We start from the raw sequence: 26,114 nt of genomic DNA, 5'->3' as shown, positions 1-26,114 counted from the left end.
TGCAACTCAGAGCAATAGTCTCAGTGTTGCTTTTGCACCCCCCCCCAATATAATGGTGGTCACTGCTGACGTTTCTTTTCTCCCTTTTCTCCTGTACATAGTTCTGTATTTGTTGATGAAGTATTAATGTTTTATGCTATATTGATTCATTGAATTACATAGGACCACAATGGAAAACAAGCCCCCTTTTTTGTGTCACTCTTTAGCCTTGACGTCTGAATGTACCTCATGCCGTTTACATTTCTGACTAATAAAATATTCAGTCAATAAAAGTAAAAAAAACACAGACACAAAGAGCAAGTAGACAGACAGAAATTGTACCATCTTGGGTACCACTAACGAACCAGTCATATTAAAGATGGGGTTGAAAATGCGCTCCTTTGGATTAAAGTCGGAGTGCTTCTCTTTGCCGCTCTAGACAAGATGTCCATGTGACCCATTTAGTGGAGACTGTCCTCCCCATCCAGCCACTGCATGCTGTTTGCACCCAACTCTGACCTTTAACCCCTCGGCTGCCTCGACTGCTCAAAGCTAAAGTCATGATTATTTTTCCGTGCTCTCTCTATTTGTCTCGGGTCGGACATCTGTCAGCTCAGGCAGCAGGCCATATGCTACCCATTGTCTCTCCGCAAGTAAAAACCGCTGCCAAACGCCTGTCTGAGCAACTTGCAGGAAATACCGTCCACGGTCTCTGGCTTTTGATTAAGATGTCCGATTTATAATCCTGAGCAAATGCTGTATTACAGCTTAGTCTGTACATGACATGTGACTATTATTTACTGATAATGCAGGTCTAGAAATGTCCAACTTGACCCTATATTGGTCTGCAACTCTGTACAAATGTACAAATGGAACCAAAATTCGGATCCAAGTGTACACTCTCAGAGTAACGGGCGTCCTTGAAATTATAAAGTTAGTTATTCTATAGTCCTGTTACTCTCTGTCAGTTCTACCGCACCTCCTCACTGTCCCTCCAGTCGGGACTTGTGATACTCATCCATAGGGTGATAAGGCAAAGGACAATGGGCCCTTTAGAGAGGACCAAACTCTCCTTCTGTATGCAGGCCTATAAACAACCAAGAAATACATACACAAAGAGTCATTGACTTCAAACGGGAGAGTGAGAGAGAGGAGGTGGCGGAAGAACCAAGAAATCTGTCGATGGGGAAAGAAAACCAGCCGTGACCTCCGCAGATTCAAGGAAAAATATTAATAATCAGAGACACTCTCTGTATTCTTATCACAGGCTGAACGGGGGGGGGGGGCATATGATGAGCCTCAGGAGTTGACCCTCGGGTCATGTGATCAAAGGTTGTATGAGGTGGGGTCACAGGGCAGGGGCACACCCCCGGAACTCCCCTGAGGGATTGTGGTCCGTCGACGTGACTGTAAACACATTACAGAGAGAAGTAGTGAAAGGAATTTCGAGAGCACAAAAGGGTTACAAACGGAGAAATCAGATGGCGATATGCTTAACCACTTACAGTCTTACACCCTATACTTGTTCCCCGAGGGGTCTAAACATGGCCCGGTCCTTTTTCCAAACCTTTCGTTGCCAAAATAGCTCTACAAGCTCAGAACGTAGCGCGCCGTGACGCATTGTGAGTGTTAGCCCAGAATAGGGACACTATAGGGTTGCAATGCTCACCAGTTATTTTTTGGGAGGCAAAACTGTTGCACTACATTAAGAGTATGTGGGATTACTGGGATACTGCAATGGCCTAAAAGGTTGTGCCGATCAACTATGGTCTAATCGTCTCAAATGCATGTCTTAAAAGAAAAGGTTTTGTCTTCTTCGACTCACCCTGCTCTTTTTCTACTACAATTTCTGCCTCTCCCTCCCTCTCACCTCATACCAAGAAAGAACTCCTCTAAAGCCTCATATTTTAAACACTGCCATCTCCCGCTCCATGCCTAAATCGCTACAAACCCTCCAAAAAAAGAAAATAAGGTACTTCTATGATCACATTGACTTCACGCCCCATTCTCACTCCACCTTGCAAACCAAAGAATGCATCCCTCCTGGGGAGGGGGCCGTTTGATACCATGCACCCCTCCCCCGACCAGCCACACCTCACCCATCAGTCAGCTATCAGCGGCATGTCACTCCTTCTCTATTCGCACAAGGAATGCAAGACCGAAAGGTTTCTAAATGACACACACACACACACACACACACTTTTCAGTCTTAAGGCCCTTGTTCCTTTTATCATACAGATCAGAAAACTTCCCCCCCCCTCCTCCTCCCTGCATTCCACCCCCCCTCCTCAGTCCCTATACACATCTATGATGAAGTCTGTCACAGCTGATGCCTTCTTTGCCCCCTCTGTATGCATCTGTGTGTGTGTGTATGCATCTGTGTGTGTGTGTATGCATCTGTGTGTGTGTGTGTGTGTGTGTGTGTGTGTGTGTGTGTGTGTGTGTGTGTGTGTGACTGTGTGAAGGATTGCTTTTCTGTGCCTTTCACCCCCTGACTCTCACTGGCCCCATGACAATGCTTCTCTTTTATGAACATACTATCACACACTATCACACATGCATGCGCACGCACACACGCACGCCGCACACACACAGTTTTGAGCGTAGTGATGAGGTGGGTCCAAAGTGTGTGTGTCGTCATCATACTCGACTCCCTCGTCATGACCCGCCGCACGCACGCCCGCCGACGGTTTCAAGGAAACGGAACAAAGGCACAGCTGATTTTGAATCCATCTGTGAAAGCTCCTCTCATGATGCCATTCCTTAAGCCTTCACCGAATGCCCCCCTCCTCCCCGGGGTGGGGGGGGGGGCCCGGTTACCTCAGGCCCGGGCCGAAGAAGAAGCCCCCCATTCAGCGGAGGAAGACGGCTTCAGGAGCCGGGAAGAACCGGGAGAGGGGCCGACGTGCCAGGCATTCCACAGTACACAGTGGACACATTATTATGACATTTACAAGGCCAGTCAGATAGATAGAGCGTGATACAGTGTGTGTGTGTGTGTGTGTGTGTGTGTGTGTGCATATGTGTGGGTGTGTGTGTGAAAAGGTTGTGCTATCTGTGCGATTCCAGTAAGCCAACACTGTAGCAGTTCAAACTTTTTCATGCCATGAAGGCCCGGACAGATCCAAATTGATAGGCATTGGGCCACGGACCCACCCCCCCCCCCCCCCCCCCCCCTCCTTCCGTAGATAACATAGGACAACTGTGAAACTTCTATTGAGCCAACTTCTAGCCTAGTGAAAATAATAATAGTGACACGGAATCCAGATTTCTCTTCATTTCGCTGGGGACCAGCTGGAAGCCTATCAAAGCACAGCACTTTGAGAACGACTGACCTGGAGTAACCTGAACACATTGTAATACATTCACGTTTACATTAGAGAGGGCCGCTGCTGCATAGGAGCAGAGTAATGGCACTTCTAAGCCTGAGTCTCCAAGTCTCTGACAAGTCCGACAACTCTAACATCAATTAAAGAGCAGAAACATGCATTCCAGCATAAATTAAAGAACAGAGACGTATGCATTCCAACATATACTTCAACTCTTTCACAATCAATTAAGGGTTGATTGGTCACAGAAAAGATCAATTTGCGACGCAGCACATTGAAGTGCATTCCTCCCATATTCCACAGTTGTATGTTTAACAACCAACGGCAGTGGGGTGATTTTTGAGTTGAGGACGGTCAGATGGAATGCTGTGCGTGATTATCACATTGGCATTTTTCTATCTTGTGCCTGGTGCGGTATGTTGTTGACAGGCGGAAGTGAGCAACAGGCTGTGTCACACACATGTGAACAGACTTGCAGTTATTCTCAGATGTAAAAAAAGAAAAAAATGCCCCTGTTTGCCCCAAGAACGCCACAAAACACAATGCTGAATAAATAAGTGATTAAACTCTCATTCTCCATTGTGTGAGTAAACTTGGTCCATTTTGCTGCTAGTGATTCAGTCAGCTGGCCCCGGGCCTGGACTTTGTGGGACTTGCATGTTATGGTGATGAGACTGCTGGGGGTCTTCTGGAGGGCGGAGCTAAATCAGACCTTTGGACGCGATTGGACAGAACTAGGTAGACCACGCCTACGGGACTTGGTCTATCTTCAAGCGTTCAACCAGTGTTGCATTTAGTGGATCTCTGTCTACCAACGGCGGCAGGTTGAACAACGGGAGCGCACTGGGAATTAGAAGCACGAAGAAAAGCAACATTTTTTTCTATTCGTTCCACCGCTGGATGCATATTTCGACCTGGACGTTGGATTAACCATAAACCACCTTTTTTAGTTTTTCTTTTTAATTTACTTTAGGGAAAAGAAGAAAAAAAACACCTCTAAAACAATGGGTTCTCATGCATCCAAGGGAGGAGTAGAAGTCGTCGGAGCTGATGCTGCAGCTGTCAAAACCAACGGACAGGTATGATCAATTGCTCACTATATATCTCTTCTTGTTCCGAGGCGCGCGCACTCCGCGCAGAGACGGCCAAAAGATTGCATTTTGTTTTACACAAATCTTGACGTAGACACGTTTTTGTTTTTTTATTCTGACTGCTGGCAACATTTTCAGCTCGCTGGTGATTGTTGGGCACAGGAGCACACTTTTTGTGTCTGTTAAATGGAGGACCAAAAGCATAATATTGGATTTAAAAAACGGTATTAAATAAATGAAACGTTGTTATTATCGCCGAGGTTCATCCTTGTAGCTAGGGTAGGTTCATCTGCCCAAAGCCCCCCATTCAACGTGTTCCATGTAGGGGGAGGGGGGCGGTTTGGGGACAACAGGCTGCACGTAGGCTACACACACATAGTAGGCGAACTCCTCCCAAAATAGTCACAAGATAATATCGTTTGTTTTATTGTGTTAATGTATTTTCGAAATGGATGTATGTAGTAGCCTACATTTAGTGACAGAAAGTGTGGGTAGTCTAGTCTGCTGTGATTGTCGCCGCACCCCAAAATCTTGGCAACTCCAGACAGACCCGGCTTTCAACTGATGGACCTTTTAAGTGAAGATTTCCCATTATTTAACGATGAAAGGCCATTTACACTTTTCAAGTGTGACGTTTCAAAAGAAAAAAAAATGTTGATTTTCGTGAAATTCCGTGGCAGCGGGTTTTGCCTTCTCCATTTAATCGATGAGATTCAGCCTTTCTTTGTTGAGGGATGATCCGTCTGTCTGGTTGTCTCTGATGTATGTGGTCGGTGTGGTACGGTCGCCGCCTATCGTCTGATTGCGGCATTACAAGGCGTCGCCTGTAAGCTTCACCAGGCGACACGGTGCCTAATTAATGAGCACGACGATGCTTTCAGCGGATTAAACATGTTTTATTTTGAATTTGATGACGGTTCGGAATGATTTCGAACCAACAATGTATTTTCTATTCACTTTTCCCCAAACTGCATGTATAAAAAAATAAACAAGTAAATAAATAATTAGGCTAAAAGACTAATTTTGTGACCTTTTATGTTCAACATTTTCTAGGAAAATGGTCATGTGAAGACCAACGGGGACGTGTCTGCTAAGGATGGGGACACAGCTGCGACCAACGGCTCTGCAGAGGCAGCCAAGGAGCCCGAGGCGGGTGCGGGCGGCGACGCCATCGTGCCGGCGCCTGCTGCTGACGGCGAGGCGGCCAAACCCGAGGGCGAAGCCGCGGCCAAGGAGACCCCAAAGAAGAAGAAGAAGAAGTTCTCCCTCAAGAAGTCCTTCAACTTCAAGCTGAACCTCAAAAAGACCAAGAAGACCGGCGAGGCCGTTAAGGAGGAGGCCGCCGCCGCCACCGAGGAGAAACCGGCTGAGAACGGAGCCACCGCCGCAGCAGCCCCCGCGGAGGAGAAGGTGGAAGAGGAGAAGAAGGAGGAGGTGAAGGAGGAGGCCGCCGCGGTCGAGGCCCCAAAGGCGGAGGAGGCGCCGGCTAAGGAGGAAGCTCCCAAGGAGGAGGCCCCTGCTCCGGCCGCCGAGGCCACGAAACCCACGGAGGAGAGCAGCTCGACTGTCGCTCCCTCTGAAAAGAAGGAGTGATATACCTTCCTCACAACGAACTGTGTGAACTGTTTTTCAAGAGAGAGAGAGAAAATCTAAGAGTATATATATATATTTATATATATGTGTATATGTATACATATGTATGGATATATGTATATGTATATATACACATGTATGTGAAAGACTCCTTCGACGTGCCACTTTCGTCATGGTTAACAAGACGACAGACTATTCACTAGATCACTTCCCTGGTTTACTGGTCGATATCAGGACCCCGACTTGAGAATTAGGCTGTGTGTTGGTCGCTATACGTGGAGAAATGGATTTAAATGGCCGGGCTGCGAGCAAATGACACCGTGAAGGATGGATGTATGGATGAATGAATGGATGGTTGAATGGAATCAAAGCATCTTCTCCCCAAAACATCTACTGCTCATGATGTCTCCTTGTGAAGGAATGAAGCGAGATTAGGGTACTACACAGTTGGACACCACCACCACTTGAAAGGACTGTTACACAAACGACACAAAACGGAAGAAAAGCAAAATAAATCAGAAATTAAGAGACTTGCCAACTTTTTACATTCCTATATTTTAACCCAAATTTGAAGTATTTTGTGGTGTATTATAGAGAACCATGTTAAAAGATTCAGAGAAGCTATGTCTTGTTTGTTTAAAAGAAAAGAAAAAAATTGACGACTATGATTTTTATCTTACTATTAAAAAAGAAAATACAAGAAAAAGAACACTTGAGCTTGCTATGTTCACTGTTGCGGTTTGAAAATGAAGCAGAGTTGTTTATCTGTCGTGTGTGAGTCTGAATCCGCTTTGTCTCTGTAAATACATTGGATTGATTTCTGTTCTTTATTTTGCTAATGTTGACCAATGTTACTGGTTTTATTGTAAAGTTGATAATGGTAAATAAATGTTGGTTACCTGCCCTTTCATGCGTCAATGGTTATTTGAATTTCACATACTTTAATATGTGGTACTACTTCCGTGGGGTGAGCCTATAGGGCATATTTAGGGCTGCAAAATCAATTATATTCTTAGAAATGATTATCTAAGTGCATTGTTTATCATAAAAACCATACATTGTGTGTGTGTGTGTGTATATATATATATATATATATATATATATATATATATATATCTTTTAAATTGACTAAATCCATTAGTCTGATTAACCACCTAAGCCCTATTTTATACTTTGTCCTTCAACGGTGTCGCACAAAAATAGCCACTCACAAGACTGCGATGTGCACTGTTGTAAGCTTATAGATCTGCTAGTTTCATGACGTTGTAATCGATTAAATCAATACATTTGATTAACTGTTGCACCCCTGCAGCAAATATACAGTCAAAGTTTCAGAATGAGATTCTGTGAGTTTGGTGCATTACTCTGAACAGGATAGAAACATTTAGATCATTATTTACAACTTTCTTTAGTACATTAGTCAACTTGGTCACTGGAAACAGCTCTTATGGTGGTAAGTCACACACAGAAGGGGTTTCTAAAGTCACACAAATACTTGTGTCTTGGCCTTACTATGTTTGACATTGCATGCATAATAGCATGCATATTACAGTTAACCACTTTAACCCTGGCATCCCAATTTTGGGCATGTCACAGGCAAGAAATGTGAAAGATTTTGGAAATAATTTAGAACATTTTGGTGGTTATGTTTAATGGCAAATTGGCAATATTACTGGATAGTAGTTAAAATCTTCTCCTTTCTTCTGCTCTGTCAGTATGGGCTTATAAGACCTCAAAGCCTGAGGGATTAGAACAGTTATATTGATTTGAAACGCCACTGTTGAAGACATATAGTCATCGATATAGTCATCATATAGTCATCAACAATCAATAATTAATTTGGTCCTGTAATCTGCCGTCATTGGGGTGACATTAACTCCAGCATTCATTGAACAAAGATCGGAATCTTCAGCACAAATGATCACAAAAAGACTAAAGAAAAAAACTACTGTGTTGATTACAAAACATTGATTTAGTTGAAAATGTGATTACAAAGGGCATAAACAGCTAGTCACACATCACACTCTTGTAAAAACATCATGACTCTAATCAGATGATCCCTGGTAGGAGGATACACACCACCATGTGACATCCAATGACCTATGGTTCTTTAACCACATGAACCCAGGCTAGTCCCTCCCTATTCTGGGGGGGGGGGGGGGGTAACAATATTTGGCAAAAATGGCAGATTTACAAGCTCACAACAGGTTGTGGGCTTGTAGATCTGCTATTTCCGACTAAAAGTTTGAAGTGGTGATGGAGCAGATCTGGAATAGAGCTCTTTAGGGACCCCAGTATATGGTTTAAGTTGTTAATAGGTGCTCCGTTAGCCTCATGGCACTGATGTCATCTCAGGGTGGTATGGCCATATACCTTCAGGATAGTCTAACCACATTGCATCCATTTTAATCCAAGAGGCACCTCTGCCATTGGCTCAGTGAGTGCCAACCGATAACCTTACTACCATAGCAGTATAGTGCAGTCCTGATCTGGTTGAAATGACCTAGTTCACATGGTGATATGATGAGTTGAGATGGGGGCTATATATAGACATAGGCTTCAAACAATAATGAATTATTTAAAACAAAGCTGTAGCCCCCGTGTTGATATGCATCGTTTGCTTCCTTGCAGCAGGGGCCGTTTTGAAACCTGAAAAATGCATGTATTGCAGTAATAGGCTTTAACTGGAGGAAATGTGTTATTTAAACATCTAAATGGCAAACGCCATACCTGTCTCACTTTGTGCAGTTGAACTATGGATGGACTGTAATGTAGTGCCTATCTACTCTTCTTTTAACAGTCAGCTGATTCAATGTATTATTATTATTTGAATGCAAAATTCTTGATTCTATGACAAACACATGCAATTAGTTGTCTTTTCTTGACTGTTTTTCTACTTCTGATATTCCATCTTTCCTTTGGCCACAACAGGGTCTGTAAACGGAAATGAGCATCTACTGCCGCCTGGTGGTCTTTTGATGTAAAGCACCATTTATCCTTCATAGTATGACCAAAAAGAACTGATCTACAAGATGGGACACCATGTCAGCTTGATGGAATTACAAAATAATAATAACAGGACCATCAATTTCAACATAGTTATGACATCCACAATGTCAAGTCTCATCTTTCATTTTTAAGGAACTTTAAGCAAAAAGTGATTTGAAATATGCCAAATGCTATTGACAAGGAGGTAATTTACAATTTAGGCATTTAGCAGATGCTCTTGGGCTGCAGTTTTATCCCCCATAAATATGAGTGAAGCTATGAGTGACGTGAGCTTTGAATCCAATAAGCACAACTTCCCTATTCCTCTGAAGCTTGTCAACAACAAGCTTCAGAGGAAAACTCTACACGTTGGATAATATGCAGGAATATCGTTTAAAATGAGCTTAAGCCAGAAAGGTTTGCAACGGTGGTTATCACCCAGAAATGTAATGAACTGTATAATATTACTTAGTAAACATTGAAACGGTCTCACAGACCCAAACATCATGTAATCCATATTTTGAAACATACCGGGCAAGGACTTTGTGGACATCCTGGCCTTCAGGAAAGTTGCAGCACCTGTTGGAAAGAATCCATAACAAAACATAAGTTCACCGACATACCCCAGAAGAATACAGTGTACACACACACACACACACACACACACACACACACACGGTACGGTCGCCCCGTTTCCATCTCGCCCCACTACTCTACTTAGCTGTAAATAACAAACATAATTCATGTTGGTGGTGATTATATAAAAAGGTATTACCGGTATCATATTAATTTTATCATTGTTAAGTTCACTCTGTATATCCACGGGCATTATAGCATGATGATGCCATTACAAAACATGGAAGTAGTCGAGTATAGAGATCGACTACTATGCAACCAAATAAATCTGTATACAAGATAATTTCAGATTTCAGAGAGGGAGGGAGATACTAAATTAACTGTTAACATTAACACATTTTGCGGGGGCGAGTTGAAAAAAAGCTTTATTGGCGTGAGAAGACAATGGGTGAGCATGATGAGTGCACTGTATTACAGTATACTGTGTTTAGTCATGCTAATCATTACTTCCAGACTCTCTTGGGAATCCTACCAGGTTATCAAAAGGTTGGCTGTCATTGAGGTGTTAATCGTCTCTCACAAAGTCCTCCATGCGGTATCCAACGCCTCAACATGGGTGGCTGAAAGGGCAGGATCCCTATTGGCCAAGGCTTCTGGCCTCCACGTAGTGTAGATGTCTATGAATTTGTTTGAAGACAGGAAATGAGATGATGAGGAGAGGCGACAAGGACGGGAGATAACAAGAAATGAGGTTATAAATCCTAGCATTAAGAATGTCTCCTAATCAGCTTGCCCAATGTATCCTGTTCAATTTAGTTTAGCTTCATTTTTTTTTTACTTCTTTACTTGACTTCTACTGCTGCTATGCCACCAAAATGTGGAATGCCCTACCAACAGCCATCAAAAGGCTCCTGCCCTGAGATCCACCAGGACAGTTGACCATGCTGACGACAAGGCAGAATTTCCAAAACACTGAAATCTACTAACATCCATTATGTGTGTGCCTATTGAAGAAATCATGACCATGTTTAAAAATAGCTACAAAACCTGTGTTAATCCAGTCAAGTTGACGGGTAAATTTTGGTCTGATAATGATGCACCATGCATGTTCAAATCTTGCTCGTTTAATACAAGCAGATTGGACATTTCTATTTGGATCAATGGGCTGTCAATGGAGGGTATTGCAACTCTTAACTCTAGATTCAAACCATTATTTAAAAAATCACACCAGTATGAAGTGAGGGCGCTATTATCGTACATCATCTCATTCTCAACCAATGGCACATCTCCCACCCAACAATGTTTGTGTTTACACACTTTTGTCTTCAATGTTTGTGTTTACACAGATCCTCAAAGCTAGACATAGCCCCTCAAAAAATAAAAGGATGCCTCATGGTAAAGTTGAAGCAAAGTGCTTGTAATACATTTGAAGCTTATGTTGTGTATGGTTGATGTAAAGCTTTATGCTGTTTGTTTTGTCTCAGCCTGTTTGATACATTACATGCATGATTATGCCTACCCCAAATGACCCCTAGCCTACTTAGGGTGCATTTGCATCTCCCCCACAGTCTTCTATGCTAATACTTACTTTCAAGATGCATAGAGGTACAAGCAGACCCGCCAGAGAGACTGTGCTTCTTGGTGTTCTTCTTCTTTGGTCTGTACTAGACAGTAGACTGTGCTACCAATACAAATGTAAATAAACCGGCCACCCGTGTGAAGTGAGAGGCGCTCTTATCGTCATACATCATCTCATTCTGGCCAGTCACAATTTTCGTCCTCACCTTCCTCTTCAAAATCAATCAAAACTGCATCCGAATGTACATGAATGAAGCCTCAGGATTGTATACCTGTGGGTAGACAGGTTTCAATTTACCACATCCGGCCTAGAGCCCGCCTACTACTGCATTAAGTACACCCCCCCCCCAGGTCGGTTCCGTATCCGCTCCAGGACGGATCTGCAACTGGCAAAGAGAGTTTGATCCCAGACATCCCGATTGGTCGATAGCAGCTCCGAGGACACATCTGATTGGTCGTTCAGGGCTGAGCACGAGTTCCGTTCCCTTGTGGCCGTAGAGAAACGAGAGAAACCATAGAGTAATAAGAGAGAAACCGGCGAACACAGAACAGTACTGTAATCATTGGCGTAAAATGGCGCTGTCTCAAGGAACAAAGAAGAAAGTTTGCTATTATTATGATGGTAAATATATACATATTTATTTATATTTATTTCAGCCACTGTGGTCTTTGTTGCAGCTTTCGCGCGTGGAGAAATTGACCGAACATTGCATAGGTTTCGTTTTCAAAGTGGTGCCTAGTAACGGCTAGTTTAGCAACTGTAGTTAGCATGCTAGCTGACTCGTTCACTAACGTTAGCTTGTGCTCCCGATTAGCATTAGCATTGAGTTTGCTGTACAGTAAGCTAACTGTTAGCAATGTGTACTGTACCATCATCTAGCAGCTAATATTGGGTTTGTAAATGGTTAAATATATTCGATCGGATTGTGGAATCTGCCCAGAGCTAGTTCACTAATCTGAATCCGAAGAAGATGAGGCTCTAAATTCACCACATTGTTTTGTAAAATAGACCAAGGCCAGTTTACGAAGACTCCAGTCTTATGTGCATCAGAACATGTGTTTTATTTATCAATTATTTACCTGACTTTAGCCTTGGATCAAGGCTATTATAGATGTATTTTATCGAGTCTGACGATGCGAAAGCAAAAGTCAGACTCGATTAAAAATTAATAATAATCACACCCGTGTGCAATGAGGGGCGCTTTTATCATCGTACACCATCTCATTCCGGCCAATCAGAATTTGCGTCCTCACCATCGTCTTGTTGTTTGTGTCACTCAAAATTGTCCATTCATTCTCTATGGGATTTAATGTTTGTGTAAATCGGACAACGTTTGTGTTAGCACATAGTCTTGAATGGTCCAAAAGACTAACCCTATTTTTTTTTGGCTATTTATGAATTGTTTTTATGTTCAGAACTTCACTTGAGGCTATTGATTGAATAGACATTTTTTCTGAGCACTATTTAAAGCAGACACTGAAATCTTCTTCGCTTGAGATGTTTCATGTGACCTCAGCGTTCTCTCTTGTAACGTTAGAAGTCAAGAGAGATCTGGTAGTGGTAACGCAAACAAAAATAAAAGCAGAGGCTACTGGAAACGTTGAGTGATTCTCAAAGTGGGGTCCCCAGGTAAATTGATGTTAGTCTGCCTCAAACGTTACTCTTTTACCTGCTTTTTACTAACATTACAAAGATGCCCAGAACATCGAGATGAACCTGTGTAGTTTATGGCTGCTCCAACAGTAGTGGCAACATTCCAAAAACGGAATGTTGCCTGTACATTATACCTCATACTAACATCAGTGAGTCACTCCATTCCCTGTAGTATAAGAGGTGCGGGTTTAAACCGCAGATAATTTGTCGTCTCCGCCTACAGGAAATACGTTGCCATGATACCCGTTTCTGAATCAGTCTATAGCCACAATCATCGATTCACGGAACGCAGCGATGGAAACCCATGCTAACAATGATTGACACAGAAAGCATACTGCTGTCCTCGACTGTCCGTGACTGTGTGTTATTCCGCTGATGTTTTTTTTTCTCCATTTCTTTTTTCTCATCAAGGTGATGTGGGGAACTATTACTATGGACAGGGCCATCCCATGAAACCTCATAGGATCCGCATGACCCACAACCTGCTGCTCAACTATGGACTTTACAGGAAGATGGAAATATATGTAAGTTGTACATCCTTGGAGTCTCTCACGTCGCATTGATATCCATTGCAGTCTAGGGTGGCTTTTGGCCAGACATTAGTCAATGAAAAGAAAGCCTGTAGCTTGAAATGTCACGCAGCCAGGCACTTGTGGATGAAATAAAGACCACGTTTCAACTAGAGCCCAGTATTGTGCGTGAAGTTATGTTTTCCGAGTCCTCATCAGTTAATCACTGTCTTTTCGCATTCAAGGGCCGTGCATTGGGTGCAATGGGATCTTTGCGGACCGATGCAACTCAATTGACCCAATTATACAGCTATGCTCGATTACATAATTTAAGGAGGGAATGTTACCCTCACACTGTAGCGGAATCGGGAGCAGTACTATTTGGCACCTAGGGGGGGGGTTCTTCCGAGTTGAAATGGAAAACATGGCACATGCTGACTTGCTGAGTGACTATTCTAAGTGCAATTGTTCACACCGGCCTAAAAAAATACTTTACGGAAAAAAATTAAACATCTGTAGTTGTCTGGGACTACCTTTACTTTTTGGGTACGATCTATGTAAAACGCTTTGGATAAATGCACTATTTTCCATTTGACTATTTACCGGGATAGCTCCTTGTGTAACCTCTTCTCGGAGCTAATAGCAGAGGGCGAGGTTCCAAATGGGGCTAAGGGAACGTAAACACGAACTAACAATAAAAGCATTAGTGGAAAAAATCCCAATAATGATAATGTAACAAAGTATTGACAGCGGCATGGTCCTTTAACCTCCATGTTATTTGTGTGTGCAGCGACCACACAAGGCCAACGGTGAGGAGATGACCAAGTACCACAGTGATGACTACATCAAGTTCCTTCGGTCCATCCGACCTGACAACATGTCAGAGTACAGCAAACAGATGCAGAGATGTGAGTACATAACCACACAAACAGCCACCGTCGGACTAATTATGAATTTCTTATTCATATTTTAGAGACGGTAAATCATACATCACACACAATTTATATCCTAAACTTGCAGGATGGATTTTCATTTAATTTACCATAATTATTATGCTATAATTGGTAAAAAGGAATCTTAGTTATTGAATGAATATGTATGCAATATTGATTTCATACTGTCGTCAGTTCTTCAGAGTTTTCTCTCATGTGGCTGCTTTCTGTCCATACACTACTACAGTCTGTCACAGTCAGTTACAAGAGGGACAGACTAGGCACCTAAGTGACTATTTTATCATTTATCTCTGGAAAAATGGCCTCGGTCAACTTAACGGCTATGTGCTTTCCATCCACAGTCAACGTAGGAGAGGACTGTCCTGTGTTTGATGGCTTGTTTGAGTTCTGTCAGCTCTCGACGGGTGGCTCAGTCGGTAGGTCTCTCCAACTACTCTTCCCACAGTTCTTCTGTACCTCTTCTTCTCTGACCATATTCCTCTTCAAACATTCCCGTTGCTCAGTTGATCAAACGCACTCGACATCACGACTTCATTGTTTGTGTATCTTTCCAACGTCCACTAAAGTGTCACATAAATGTCAGATATATTGGACTACTTTACATATTTTTCTATTATAGTATCGCTGTCACACACACATTTCTAAACTGTAAAACAGGAGACATGCACATCCATTACTCTGAAGTTGTGCTGTTAACTCATCTTTTTATTTTAATTTTATAATTATAACACTGGTTAAACTGAAATCGATGGAAGCATGAATTTGTCATTTGTCTCTTGACTGAACGTTACACTCTGTGCTATTCTGTAGCCGGGGCGGTGAAGCTGAACAAACAGCAGACAGATATCGCCATCAACTGGGCTGGTGGTCTCCACCACGCCAAGAAATCCGAGGCCTCTGGTTTCTGCTACGTAAACGATATTGTCCTCGCAATTCTGGAGCTGCTCAAGTAAGTAACTGATCTATCTGTTTTTCTCCACTTTAAATTCCTTGATGCATTTACCGTGTACTCATACTCGTATCTTCTCCCTAGGTACCATCAGAGGGTGTTGTACATAGACATAGACATTCACCATGGAGATGGTGTGGAGGAGGCCTTCTACACCACAGACAGAGTCATGACTGTCTCATTCCACAAGTACGGAGAGTACTTCCCAGGCACTGGAGACCTACGGGTTAGTTGTGTACACAAGTGTCCATTTGTGCGCGCGCGTGTGTGTGACTTAACTACATAAACAGTAGCTTACCTATTCTTGGCAGTGGTCGCTGACACTACTGGTTGCCGACGGCCAGGTGGAAGCTCTTACGTGTGCCAGTACAAACTGATCTCCAAAACATGTCCGTTGAGTTTAACTTTGCTTTATTTTCTGCAGTCCTTTTCCTATACAACATACAGATAAAATAATAAGAAAGAAACTGTAACAAACACAGACGACCAGCCCCCCTGAACACAGTAGAAAACTGTCAGCTTCTGCTGTCTGCCACTGGCAACACCTGTGCCTGATTAGCAGCCTGCTTAAATACCTGGGCTGGCCCCGACACTGACCAAGCTGCAGTGACATTGTCAATCAGCAAAACATTAGGTCATAATGGCTCTTACAGTAGGTGAACATTCTGTGAAAATCAGTGAACACGAATTCAGCGAAACTAGCACAACTACAGCCTTTAAATCTTTGTCTTGTATGCTTGAAGATACGTTGTTTCTGGTGAAGAAGAGATTTGGTTGAGTGTGGGGGAAAGAGCATACCAAGTACCCTGTTCCCTGCTGGGAGACCCCGGTCTGAAATTCTGAATTACTTTATTAGTCTGACATGTAAACGGTGCGAGGTATAGTCAGACATTAAGGCTAGAAAGATAACACGGCATGTACATGGCACAAAAACATGTACACTGAAATACATGTCTTCATCAACAAATACAAACACTATGTCAAGCATATAGGGCCTAAGTGGTTAATGGCCTTCTCTTATGCATGCAGGACATCGGGGCAGGAAAGGGCAAGTACTACGCAGTGAACTACCCTCTGAGGGACGGCATTGATGACGAGTCCTATGAGGCCATCTTCAAACCTGTAAGTCTGCTTCAATCACTACGATTATTAAAAACCAATGTGAAAAGAAAACGATGTCTGTTTCTCAAACGTGCATTTTATTTTTAGATCATGGCTAAAGTGATGGAGATGTACCAACCCAGTGCAGTGGTTCTCCAGTGTGGCGCCGACTCTCTCTCCGGGGACAGATTGGGTTGCTTCAACCTCACCATAAAGGGTATAGAATAATACACAACTCACCGATACATACACTAATGCTCGTTTGTAAATGAGTGTTTCATTCCAAAATTAACGTGCTCATGTGACATCCCGTGGAAGTATTCAATGCCCTAGTGTCGCTATTCTGGGGTTTAACATTTGGTGAAAATGGCCGTTCTATAAGCTCATCAAACATTACAAGCTTGTAGATTGGCTATAGAGCGTCGCAGTCCCACCCCCTTTCAGAACGACGAGTAGCCCAGGAAATAGTTTCCAATGCATTTTTCCCATAGACATTTCAAAACGTATTTATTTAAAGACCTTATGAGCGTCGTACGAAGCCAACTCTTGTCGTGACAAATCATGACAACAAAGACAATATTTTGGACCAAACAAATAACTACAAAGAAGAAAAACAAAAAAAAGGTGTTTTAAGCTGCCGTTTTCTTCTTCTTTCTAATTATTTGTTCAGCCCAAAAAGTTGTGTTTGTTGTCATGATTTGTCCGCGGCGTAAACGTCTTTAAATAAATACTTTCTGAAAAGTCTATGAGGAAAATGAACGGGGGGGGGGCGGGACTGTGACGCTCTATATCCCAGATATTTAATGTGCAGTGGACAAAGAGGGGTCCACGGGAATCCCAATCGAAGCCAAATGACCCTAACACTGTGGGCGGTCGTTTCGTTTGTCTCGTCGTTCCAGGCCACGCCAAGTGCGTGGAGTACATGAAGAGCTTCAACCTGCCCCTGCTGATGCTGGGCGGCGGCGGCTACACCATCCGCAACGTGGCGCGCTGCTGGACCTACGAGACGGCCGTGGCGCTGGACTGCTCCATCCCCAACGAGCTGCCGTACAACGACTACTTTGAGTACTTTGGGCCCGACTTCAAGCTGCACATCAGCCCGTCCAACATGACCAACCAGAACACCAACGAGTACCTGGAGAAGATCAAGCAGCGGCTGTTCGAGAACCTGCGCATGCTTCCCCACGCCCCCGGCGTCCAGATGCAGGCCATCCCGGAGGACGCGCCGCACCCGGACAGCGCCGACGAGGAGGAGGAGGACCCCGACAAGCGCGTCTCCAGTAAGACCGCCGGTGTTCATTGAGTTGTAGTTATGGAATTGTCGCTATTTATGTATTTAAACAATATACGGGAGAGAAATGGATGGATCTATTTATGTTGTGGAAAACATACAGATTTATTATTTCTGTTCGGTGTTTTGAGTTGTCCCAGCGTGATGAATATAATATGTTTTGTTTCAGTCCGTGCTCATGACAAGAGGATAGCGTGTGAAGAGGAGTTCTCAGACTCTGAGGACGAGGCTGAAGGCGGAGGAGGAGGCCGCAGGAACGCAGCCAATCACAAGAAGGCCAAACGAGTTAAAAAGGAGGAAGAGAAGGAAGGAGAGGAAAAGAAAGGTAAGAACTTAAGGGGCCATAACCATTTCTGTTATGTTAATAGCTGCAATGAGCAATTATTTTTGTCAATAGTTTTCTCGGTTGCTTGTTTGGTTGCTTTATAAAATATCCGAAAACTGAAACATTGCTTTGTTTTGTCCGTTTAATCTTCCAGAAGTTAAAGAAGAGGAGAAAGAGGAAGAGAAGATGGACACATCAGGGTAAGAAACTTTCACTATATCAAAAATGATACCAGCTGAAGCCATCAAGACTATTAAGCATCCTGCACACACCACCATGAAGTCAGGCATCCGTCAACTGTTTCTAAAATCTGATTTTGTGTTCCAGACCAAAAGAAGAGGTGAAGACGACTTGAAGAGGACGGCATCGTCCAGAAGACCCCACCTTCCCCTTCCTTTCTTCTTGTACTGCAATGATGTAAAGGACTGACTTATTTTCTACTGGACTTTTACTGTGTCGTTACCCCCCCCAAAACCTGCCACGTATAGTGTTTGTTTGAAGATTGCAAGTGCCAGGTGGATTGATTGGGCACTCAGTGTCAGAAAGTTGAGACCATCGAAGTGAAGTATTAAAATTAAACGTAGCATACTTTACCGATCAATATTTTATCAGAATCTATGAAATGAGGAAAACTCATTCATTTGGTGCTCAAAGCAGTTTAAAAAAATGAAATTTTAAGACACTATTCAAGTCAGGCAAAAATATCCTGAGTTGATATATGACAATATACAAAAATGTGAGACTCAAATCAGAGTTCACCCTCAAAATCTGCAGTCTAAGTTAAGCCTAGAGCTGACATGCAAAAAGGCTTTTTCTTAGTTTATAACATGATACTGTTAGAATAACCAGCATTTGATGAACAGCTGTTTGTTGTTGCGTTAGTTTAATCAGTGAATGCATGTTAAAAATGTCTGCCTTCTGCATGTGTATATATCACGCTCCCTTTGTGCAGGTTCATTTCAGAAGCAGCCAGACACTTTCCAGGCAATCCCTTAACTTGTCTTTTAGTTAAGTTATTTTAAATGATTAAAAAAACGTTTTAGCCTGTCTTCCTATGAATATCTGCTCAGTGTTCCCGCCCCCCCACCAACCAGTTTCTTGAGTTTTGTATGTTAGGTATGAATGGGTGTGCACCTCTTCAGAGGAGGATGTTGGGCAGCGAGTGGCCTGTGTTCTAGATATTTTGTACCGTTATGCATTAACAGGTGGAGACAGTTCAGCTGGAAATTTGCCCTCCACATGTGGTTGTTTGCGTTCTTTTGTTAAATGTATTATCATAATTGACTTTGTTATAAAAATAAAGAAAACTTCAAGGTTATTTCGTCATTTTATTTGCATAATCAAATTAAATACACTCTGGTGTCTGACATCCGTACAAAACAGCCATCAATGTACTGAATGGTACGGTATTCTTTAGTGATGTTAAATGATTGCCCATTGAAGCAGTGGAACATTCTCATTCTACACAGTCCACCCTGACCACCTCTTCTGACCACCTTTTCTCCATTTGCACCGATCTAAAAGAGTCACACGGGCCAAATTAAGTCCCGGACTGTTCTCCGCCATGACAATGATCTGAAACGTCAGATCAGTTCCCATGAAGGGAAGGCGATGAGGAGAGGTGGTCAGGGTAGACTATGTGAACGCACCGTCTACTTTGTTGGAGAGAGTGTGGGCTGTTTGACTATGGGGAGGGTAGCGTTGATTACAGACGATGCTATGAGGATGAAGTTCCTGTGTGTTTTATGCCTCCAGCTCAAAGTCAAAGTACTGTGGGTCAAAGTAGTGAATCCTTGTGTATCCGTCCTCTCCTCCGCTGGCGTAACTGCAAAACATACCGATAGGGGAAAATAATCAGTACAGAGAAACAATCACAATACTACATGGACTTGCCATAGACGACGACTTATTTGTACGGGGGTTGTGATTGTCTTACCTCTTGCTGTCAGGGTGGAATGCCACACAGTTGATGGGGCCGAAATGACCTTTGACCCTGCCAAATTCCTCTTCGTAGGCTGCATGAAAGAACCTGAGGGTAAAACAACATGCGGTTATAAACACTGTTCAACAGTACAGTGGTACCACTACTACCGCATACCTATAGCGACACCTAGTGTCAGCGACTTATGGTGAGGTGATATTGCAATCTGTGTTAACACATATATGTTTTTGGTTTTTGTAATCACACTTGTGAAGTGAGCGGTGCTCATACACATACGCACATAGCCGTGCATAGGAGCAGCTGCAGCGCTCAAAAATAAAAGGTTTATTGTCCGAGTCAGGCAACTGTCTCACACCCTGATAGTTTACAGCTCAGATCACTACTTATCTGTGAGCCGATGCCTGATCTGTTCTGGTGACGACATGAATGTCAGTATCTTGCCAGCTATGCTTATTAAGTCTTTCTTGATTACACAAATAAAATACCACACCTATCAACATCACAAGTGGAGCTCTAGTAGAACAAGCATTTTAAGCTGATCAGCTTGAAAATTGACAGGCCCAGGGTGGGAAGATGGCCATCAACATGCCCTTACCTGGCCTCAAACTTTCCGATTCTTGTGGAGGTAGTGGTCACCTCCATGGCCTCTTGTCCACCACCCATCACCACCTGAAAGAGACATACACACCCAAAGTCTTAATGGTCAGTGGCGAGAGTCAGAGTCTTAGGGCAGATCAATACATCAGTCTGGCAGATTGACCATTATGCAACTTTTTTTGTTGACATCTGTAATTGACAATTATGCAGCCGATGTTTCCCGGTTTTAAACCACTTTTAACCTGACATTTTGGGTGTGGCATTACAGGGGAATTCTAAAATTCTTTAAAATAGCAGAACACCTAACATTGTGACGTGTTGTGAGCTTGCAGATAAGCCATTTTGTAATATTCTACAAACTAAAAAAGAAATCCCACAATGTTTAGAATTGATTCTGCACTTTGACAAAATGTTGTTCAAGACTCACTGGTTCGCTGGACTGTCGGCACCAAATTCTAGATTATATGAACTTCTTATTTGTCATGATAAGACTCTTAAGACATGGTAAATGTGTTCAATCCGTGAGCTTTGTTCTTACATGGTCCATGGTGGGTGAGATGGCAGCGGAATTGATAGGCCTCTCCGTCTTGAAGGTCTTGATGTGGTCCAGAGATGTAGCGTCAAACAGCTGGGAGGGAAACAAACCAAGGGAAACCCATTAAACGCTCTGCCCTATAGCTGCGGTTCTCATCCCTGCCGTTTCAGGTCTGAACTGTCCCCTTATTTAGACATCTAGCATGACAAGAATCTCAACTACAAGAAAAGAAAATAAGCTTCAAGTTCGTTTTCCATGACGTCACATTACTGTGTGGATACATAAGAGAAGGCCATGTTGGTTCGGTACCTTGGCGGTGTTGTCCTTGGATGCACTGATGACCATAGTTAGGTCCACGGAAGGCTGCATGTCGTTGATCTGTTTGGTGTGTTCCTTAACAGTCTTCACGATCTCTCCAGTCTTAAAAGGTACACAAACAGTAGCGTCAGGGACTTCATGTGACAATGCGATAGCTGTATATTTACATGTACAGTATATAATTATATTGATAACTTAATTTATGAAAAGTTAGACATTACTCCAACCCAGTCAGTCCAAGTACAGATGGAAATGTCAAACTTGTCATCTCTCTCTAATCTAACCTGTATCAGTCCTCTACTATTTCATGCCTACTGCGGTGCTGCTATGACACCCGAATTTCAGCTTTTTAAACACTGGAAATTCAGGATAAATACGGATAATTTTATCCATTTATATAGTCGGTAGCTCAACGGATAAAACATCATCCACATTTGGCGAACAGATTGTGCGCATACTTTGGCGCTGAACTGGTTGATCTCTCCGCTCTCGTGTCCGGCGATGACAAACTCTCCCATAGGTCCCCACACGGCACTGGTGATCTTGGAGTCATTTTGGGGGACCGTCAGGTAGGGCTGGTTGTCCTCTACAGAGACATATAGAGAGACACACAAACACGCCCTTAACAAAGCTCACAAACTTGCATCATTCTGAAATGACATCAGGCAGCGCTACGTATTTAGAGGTGGAGGGTAATGTCGTACCGATCTGCTGTGGGTCCCTCAAGTCGAAGTAGTTGAGGAAACACTGGTAACCCATCTGTTTGTCTGTAGAGAACATGATGATATTGCCGCTGAAGTCGAAACCGCACGTCCTGACTGCCGAGCTGGTCTTGAGCAGCGCTAGTTGTTTGCCTGAGGACAGATGAGGTGGTGAGCCATACATATAAAAAAATAATTGATTGCAAAATTGCTTATTGTACCAATATGTGCATCAGTAGGCCTAATGAATCAGGTAATAAGAATGCACTCTTTGTTATAAGCCTGTATCTGCATCCATAATCATCACCTGCCTGAAACATTGTTTTGTAACATTATTATGCATTAGAAAGTCAATCAAGAATGAAATTAATAAAGGCAAGCATGCAATTAAAACAAAGGCAGTTATAAACTAAACTATATGCAGATGCATACCTCTACATAAAAAAAAACATACATAATATTAGTACACACGCAAAATCTTTAGCTCATTTCAACGTACCAGTCTCACAGTCCCATAGTCGACAACTGTTGTCAGCCGACCCCGTCAACACGTTTTTAGTGTCCCCTGTGTAAGCGTCATGTTAGGGAATGAAACGTCTTCTCAAACACACACACACACACACACACACACAACCAGAAAAGCAGTGTTCCAGACAACAGTGAACAACGTGAGTTTGACGTGAATAGGATACAGTCGCAGTCGACGCACCACACAGCGCCAGTGTGTCCGTTGTAGGTGCCGAGTCGCTCTCCGTTGACAGAGTACCACACGTTGACTACCTACAATGTAACAGACATACCGGTCAGATAGAAGGCAAGCATTAACCCATTCTGACCTGAGATCAGATTCTAAAAATGTCTTCTACATCCCGACAGTTTTCTGAAAAAGCTATGTTTCTATGTCAGTGGTTCTTCGATTTTTCAAAAATAGCAGAGCTACAAGCTCGTAGCACGCCACTCGGTGGCGCGCTAAGAGCATGTAGATCTGCTATTTTTCAATAGCTAAAGCATAACAAGGGGTTCCCGCCCAATATGGGTTAACTAGGGATACACGATATTGATTCTTTTAAACAGATACCAATATCAATAACTTCCTGCTTCTCAAGACCAGGAACCAAACGAGTCAACAATACCGTGCAGTGGAAAAGTGCTGAGAAGTAATGTCAAAAAGCGACTAAAAAGGTGTTGTTGGTCTTTCCATGCAAGTACTGTTGACTTACTGTGTCTTTAGCGACAGAGAACAGCAGGTCCCCTTCTCTGTTGTATTTGATTTGCGTTATGGACCTTTCATGGCCCTGGAGCAGAATGGGTTTCTGTGGGAGACGAATCATAAGAGCAGACAAATCGTTCTTAGTAAAGTAACTCACCGTCATGTCAACAGTATGTGTTAGAGCAGTGTTTTTCAAATGGCAGTACTAGGGGTGCAACTTAGCAATTTACAATTTAAGCATTTAGCAGATGCTCTTAATCCAGAGCGATTTACAGTAAGCAAGAACAAAACATGGTAATACATCATGTACAGAAAAACAGTCATCATGAATCATATATAAGCTGAGAACCTAACAGTGGAATATCTATAATGTATATATAGTATATGTATTATATAGTAGAGCTATATCTACATAAATTGCTATCTAAATTAGATTAGTTAGGGCAAGTGCTACGGGATAAAAATTAATCTGAAGAGGTGAGTCCGCACTGCAGTTCTGATTGCAATGGGAAGTGCATTCCATAGTTTGAGCCAGAAGGGAGAAGAGTTTGGGATGTGTGGAGCGTTGCCCCGGCGTTTTTAGTGAAGGTATTTCCAGCTTCCCTGCGTTGGCTGATCTGAACCTAGCCTAGGGTACTCAAAATGTTCTGTTCTTGGTCTAATATTGGTTATGAACATTTTATTTAAAAAAAAATCTGTGACTGGCATATACAAGATTTTATGTTTGCGTGTATGTATGGTCGTTTTTGATGGGTGGCGTATATTGTGAGATTATCACAATATATGTCAAGCAAAAAAAATCAAGTTGCCAGCTACCTGTTAACCTTTTCTGAATTACCCGAAGTTCCCGAACTGAGTTTCAAAACATCAATAAAAGTCAGCATCACTCAGGAAGAATATTTTGTGATGGTTTACGGGGATGCTCAAATAATAATAGTAAAGACAGTTTGAATATGAATGAATTGATGAATTTGTTGAATTGAATACACAGGACCACAAAACAAGCCCTTGTGGCGTTTGTGTTACCCTTTTGGAATCATTGAATAATCGTACCAGTGGTACCACTGTAATAATTGCAAACTTGATAAGTATTCAACCAATCAATGACAACCACTGTTAGAGAATAAAATAAAGGCATGCAATATAGCCAATTAAAATAAAGAAAACTATGTGAAATAGTAGCCTTGGATCAAATTCAAGACCATCATAGATGTATTTTATCGAGTCTGACTTTTGCTTGATACGAAAGCAAAAGTTAGACTCGATAAAATGCATCGATACGGTCTGGATCGAAGGCTAGTGAAATAGCAAGGTAGCATTACAGATCCAGAGGGATGTGCCTGTGCCAGTAATGGTCATTGTTTATCCTTGTACAAATGTATATCATATACATGTGTTTATGAACAAAGGTGACAACACTGAATACACTGTGCATAATTGCAACAACCAACGGCAGCTATTAACTTTAAACTAACTAAGTAAAATTAAGCAACCACGACGTAGATAGCGTGTGACATCTGTCTGCGATGCATCTCGTCAACGTCTAGTTAGCTCACATGCTAGGCTAACGGTAGCTCTGGTCCAATGCGTTATGGACCAGAGCTAGGCTAACGGTAGCCGGGGCCGGGGTGGATAAACCGGGGCCGACAATCTCCATAGATTAATAAAACACCTTCCTGGTAAACATAATATTCGCCGGGACATTTTCCAATGTGCTCACCATCGCTGTAACCGGAGTGTTTCCACTCAATCCTTTATGGTTGTTATTTCTCCTCAATAAAGAGAAAAGACCATCATAGAAAAACAACTCGTGTTTCAGGCGGCGAAGATGCGGAGGAAAAGGAACGTGATCACTTCCGGGTACGAGTCCAACAGCGTTGATTTGTTCGCGCGCCACCTGGTGTCAGGCCAGGAGCACTGCGGGTGCCTGGCCGTGTGTATGAAGAAAGGAAGGACCTGGTCGCCATGGCAACACAGATACACAAGACTAGTGTTGAATGTCGCGTTCAGAAAGCATTAGTTGTGGACATGTCGCGTCGCCATGACAACAGTGTTTACATCGTGTGATGTCAGACGGCATCAGCCAATGAGCAACGGGCAAACCAACAGAATAAAGCCTGGCTGTACATGGCTAGCCTGTTACACATCACTTCTTTTGGAGAGACAGTACAGATCAGAACCTTAGCAGGAGAAGACCTATACTATCCCTTATGATGGCGCTGACACTAAGTTATTACTCTGGTAGTTTCCATGCTGTGGTCGACCACTCAGACCTGGCGGAGACGGAGGAGTGCAGGGAGGAGAGCTGGAGGATCAAGGAGGATGAGTGGCAGGCGCTTGTGGAAGAGTTTGAGGAGAGGATGGAGGAATGGGAGTCTCGGGTGGATGACTTCTTTTCTCTCCGTAAGGTGGAGAAGGCGACTCTGTCAGAGTGCAGTGAGGAGGAGCAGTTGAGGATCAATGAGGATGAATGGCAGGCCCTTCTGGAGGAGAAGGAGGAGATCATGGAGGAACGGGAGTCTGCTGTGGCAAACTACTTTTCCCTCATGTCACTGTGAGAGCTCAAGATCCTGTAGTCCCCCCCCCCCCCCCCGGCCCTTTTAAGGGCCACTTCCTCTCCTTTTGCTGTGACCTTGCCGTGGTGGAGAGGCTTAAGTGATTCAGTGACCCTGGGTCCTATACTGGTGGTGGTTGACCATGACAGGTTTAACCACACCGGTTTGGCCACAGGTGAGAGTCCAAACTAACAACAGCAATATCTAGTCTGACACACCCTCTCTATATGCCTGCACATACAGTACAGTACAGTATAGCCTACACCTGATCATGGCCCAGCTCAGTCTCCAAGTCTCGAGCTTTTCAAATCCATAGAATTAATGTAGAGGGGCATATGAT

General features: G+C 43.1%; 3 protein-coding genes across 3 annotated transcripts; 2 read left to right on the top strand and 1 right to left on the bottom strand.

Annotated features, from left to right (window-relative positions):
* The first annotated feature begins 4,116 nt into the window (after positions 1 to 4,116).
* marcksl1b (MARCKS-like 1b) lies at positions 4,117 to 6,890 on the top strand. The gene is made up of 2 exons (XM_080787508.1): positions 4,117 to 4,387; positions 5,453 to 6,890. The coding sequence occupies exons 1-2, from the start codon at positions 4,313 to 4,315 to the stop codon at positions 5,990 to 5,992; spliced, it is 615 nt and encodes a 204-aa protein (XP_080643634.1). The 5' UTR covers positions 4,117 to 4,312; the 3' UTR covers positions 5,993 to 6,890.
* Positions 6,891 to 11,636: 4,746 nt separating this feature from the next.
* On the top strand, positions 11,637 to 19,234 carry hdac1 (histone deacetylase 1). The gene is made up of 12 exons (XM_080788290.1): positions 11,637 to 11,756; positions 13,200 to 13,312; positions 14,088 to 14,205; positions 14,592 to 14,666; positions 15,061 to 15,199; positions 15,284 to 15,425; positions 16,229 to 16,321; positions 16,409 to 16,517; positions 17,200 to 17,580; positions 17,761 to 17,916; positions 18,071 to 18,116; positions 18,244 to 19,234. The coding sequence occupies exons 1-12, from the start codon at positions 11,708 to 11,710 to the stop codon at positions 18,269 to 18,271; spliced, it is 1,449 nt and encodes a 482-aa protein (XP_080644416.1). The 5' UTR covers positions 11,637 to 11,707; the 3' UTR covers positions 18,272 to 19,234.
* eif3i (eukaryotic translation initiation factor 3, subunit I) lies at positions 19,232 to 25,046 on the bottom strand. The gene is made up of 11 exons (XM_080788292.1): positions 24,940 to 25,046; positions 23,230 to 23,322; positions 22,702 to 22,789; positions 22,509 to 22,574; positions 22,013 to 22,162; positions 21,767 to 21,894; positions 21,300 to 21,410; positions 20,994 to 21,083; positions 20,454 to 20,527; positions 19,853 to 19,945; positions 19,232 to 19,741 (listed from the first exon to the last, which is right to left on the bottom strand). The coding sequence occupies exons 1-11, from the start codon at positions 24,940 to 24,942 to the stop codon at positions 19,660 to 19,662; spliced, it is 978 nt and encodes a 325-aa protein (XP_080644418.1). The 5' UTR covers positions 24,943 to 25,046; the 3' UTR covers positions 19,232 to 19,659.
* Between the last annotated feature and the right edge of the window lie 1,068 nt (positions 25,047 to 26,114).

This window comes from Protomyctophum bolini (genome assembly GCF_963924005.1).
Source record: "Protomyctophum bolini genome assembly, chromosome: 17".
Classification (NCBI taxonomy): Eukaryota; Metazoa; Chordata; class Actinopteri; order Myctophiformes; family Myctophidae; genus Protomyctophum; species Protomyctophum bolini.
This window is presented reverse-complemented; position numbering and strand designations above follow the sequence as displayed.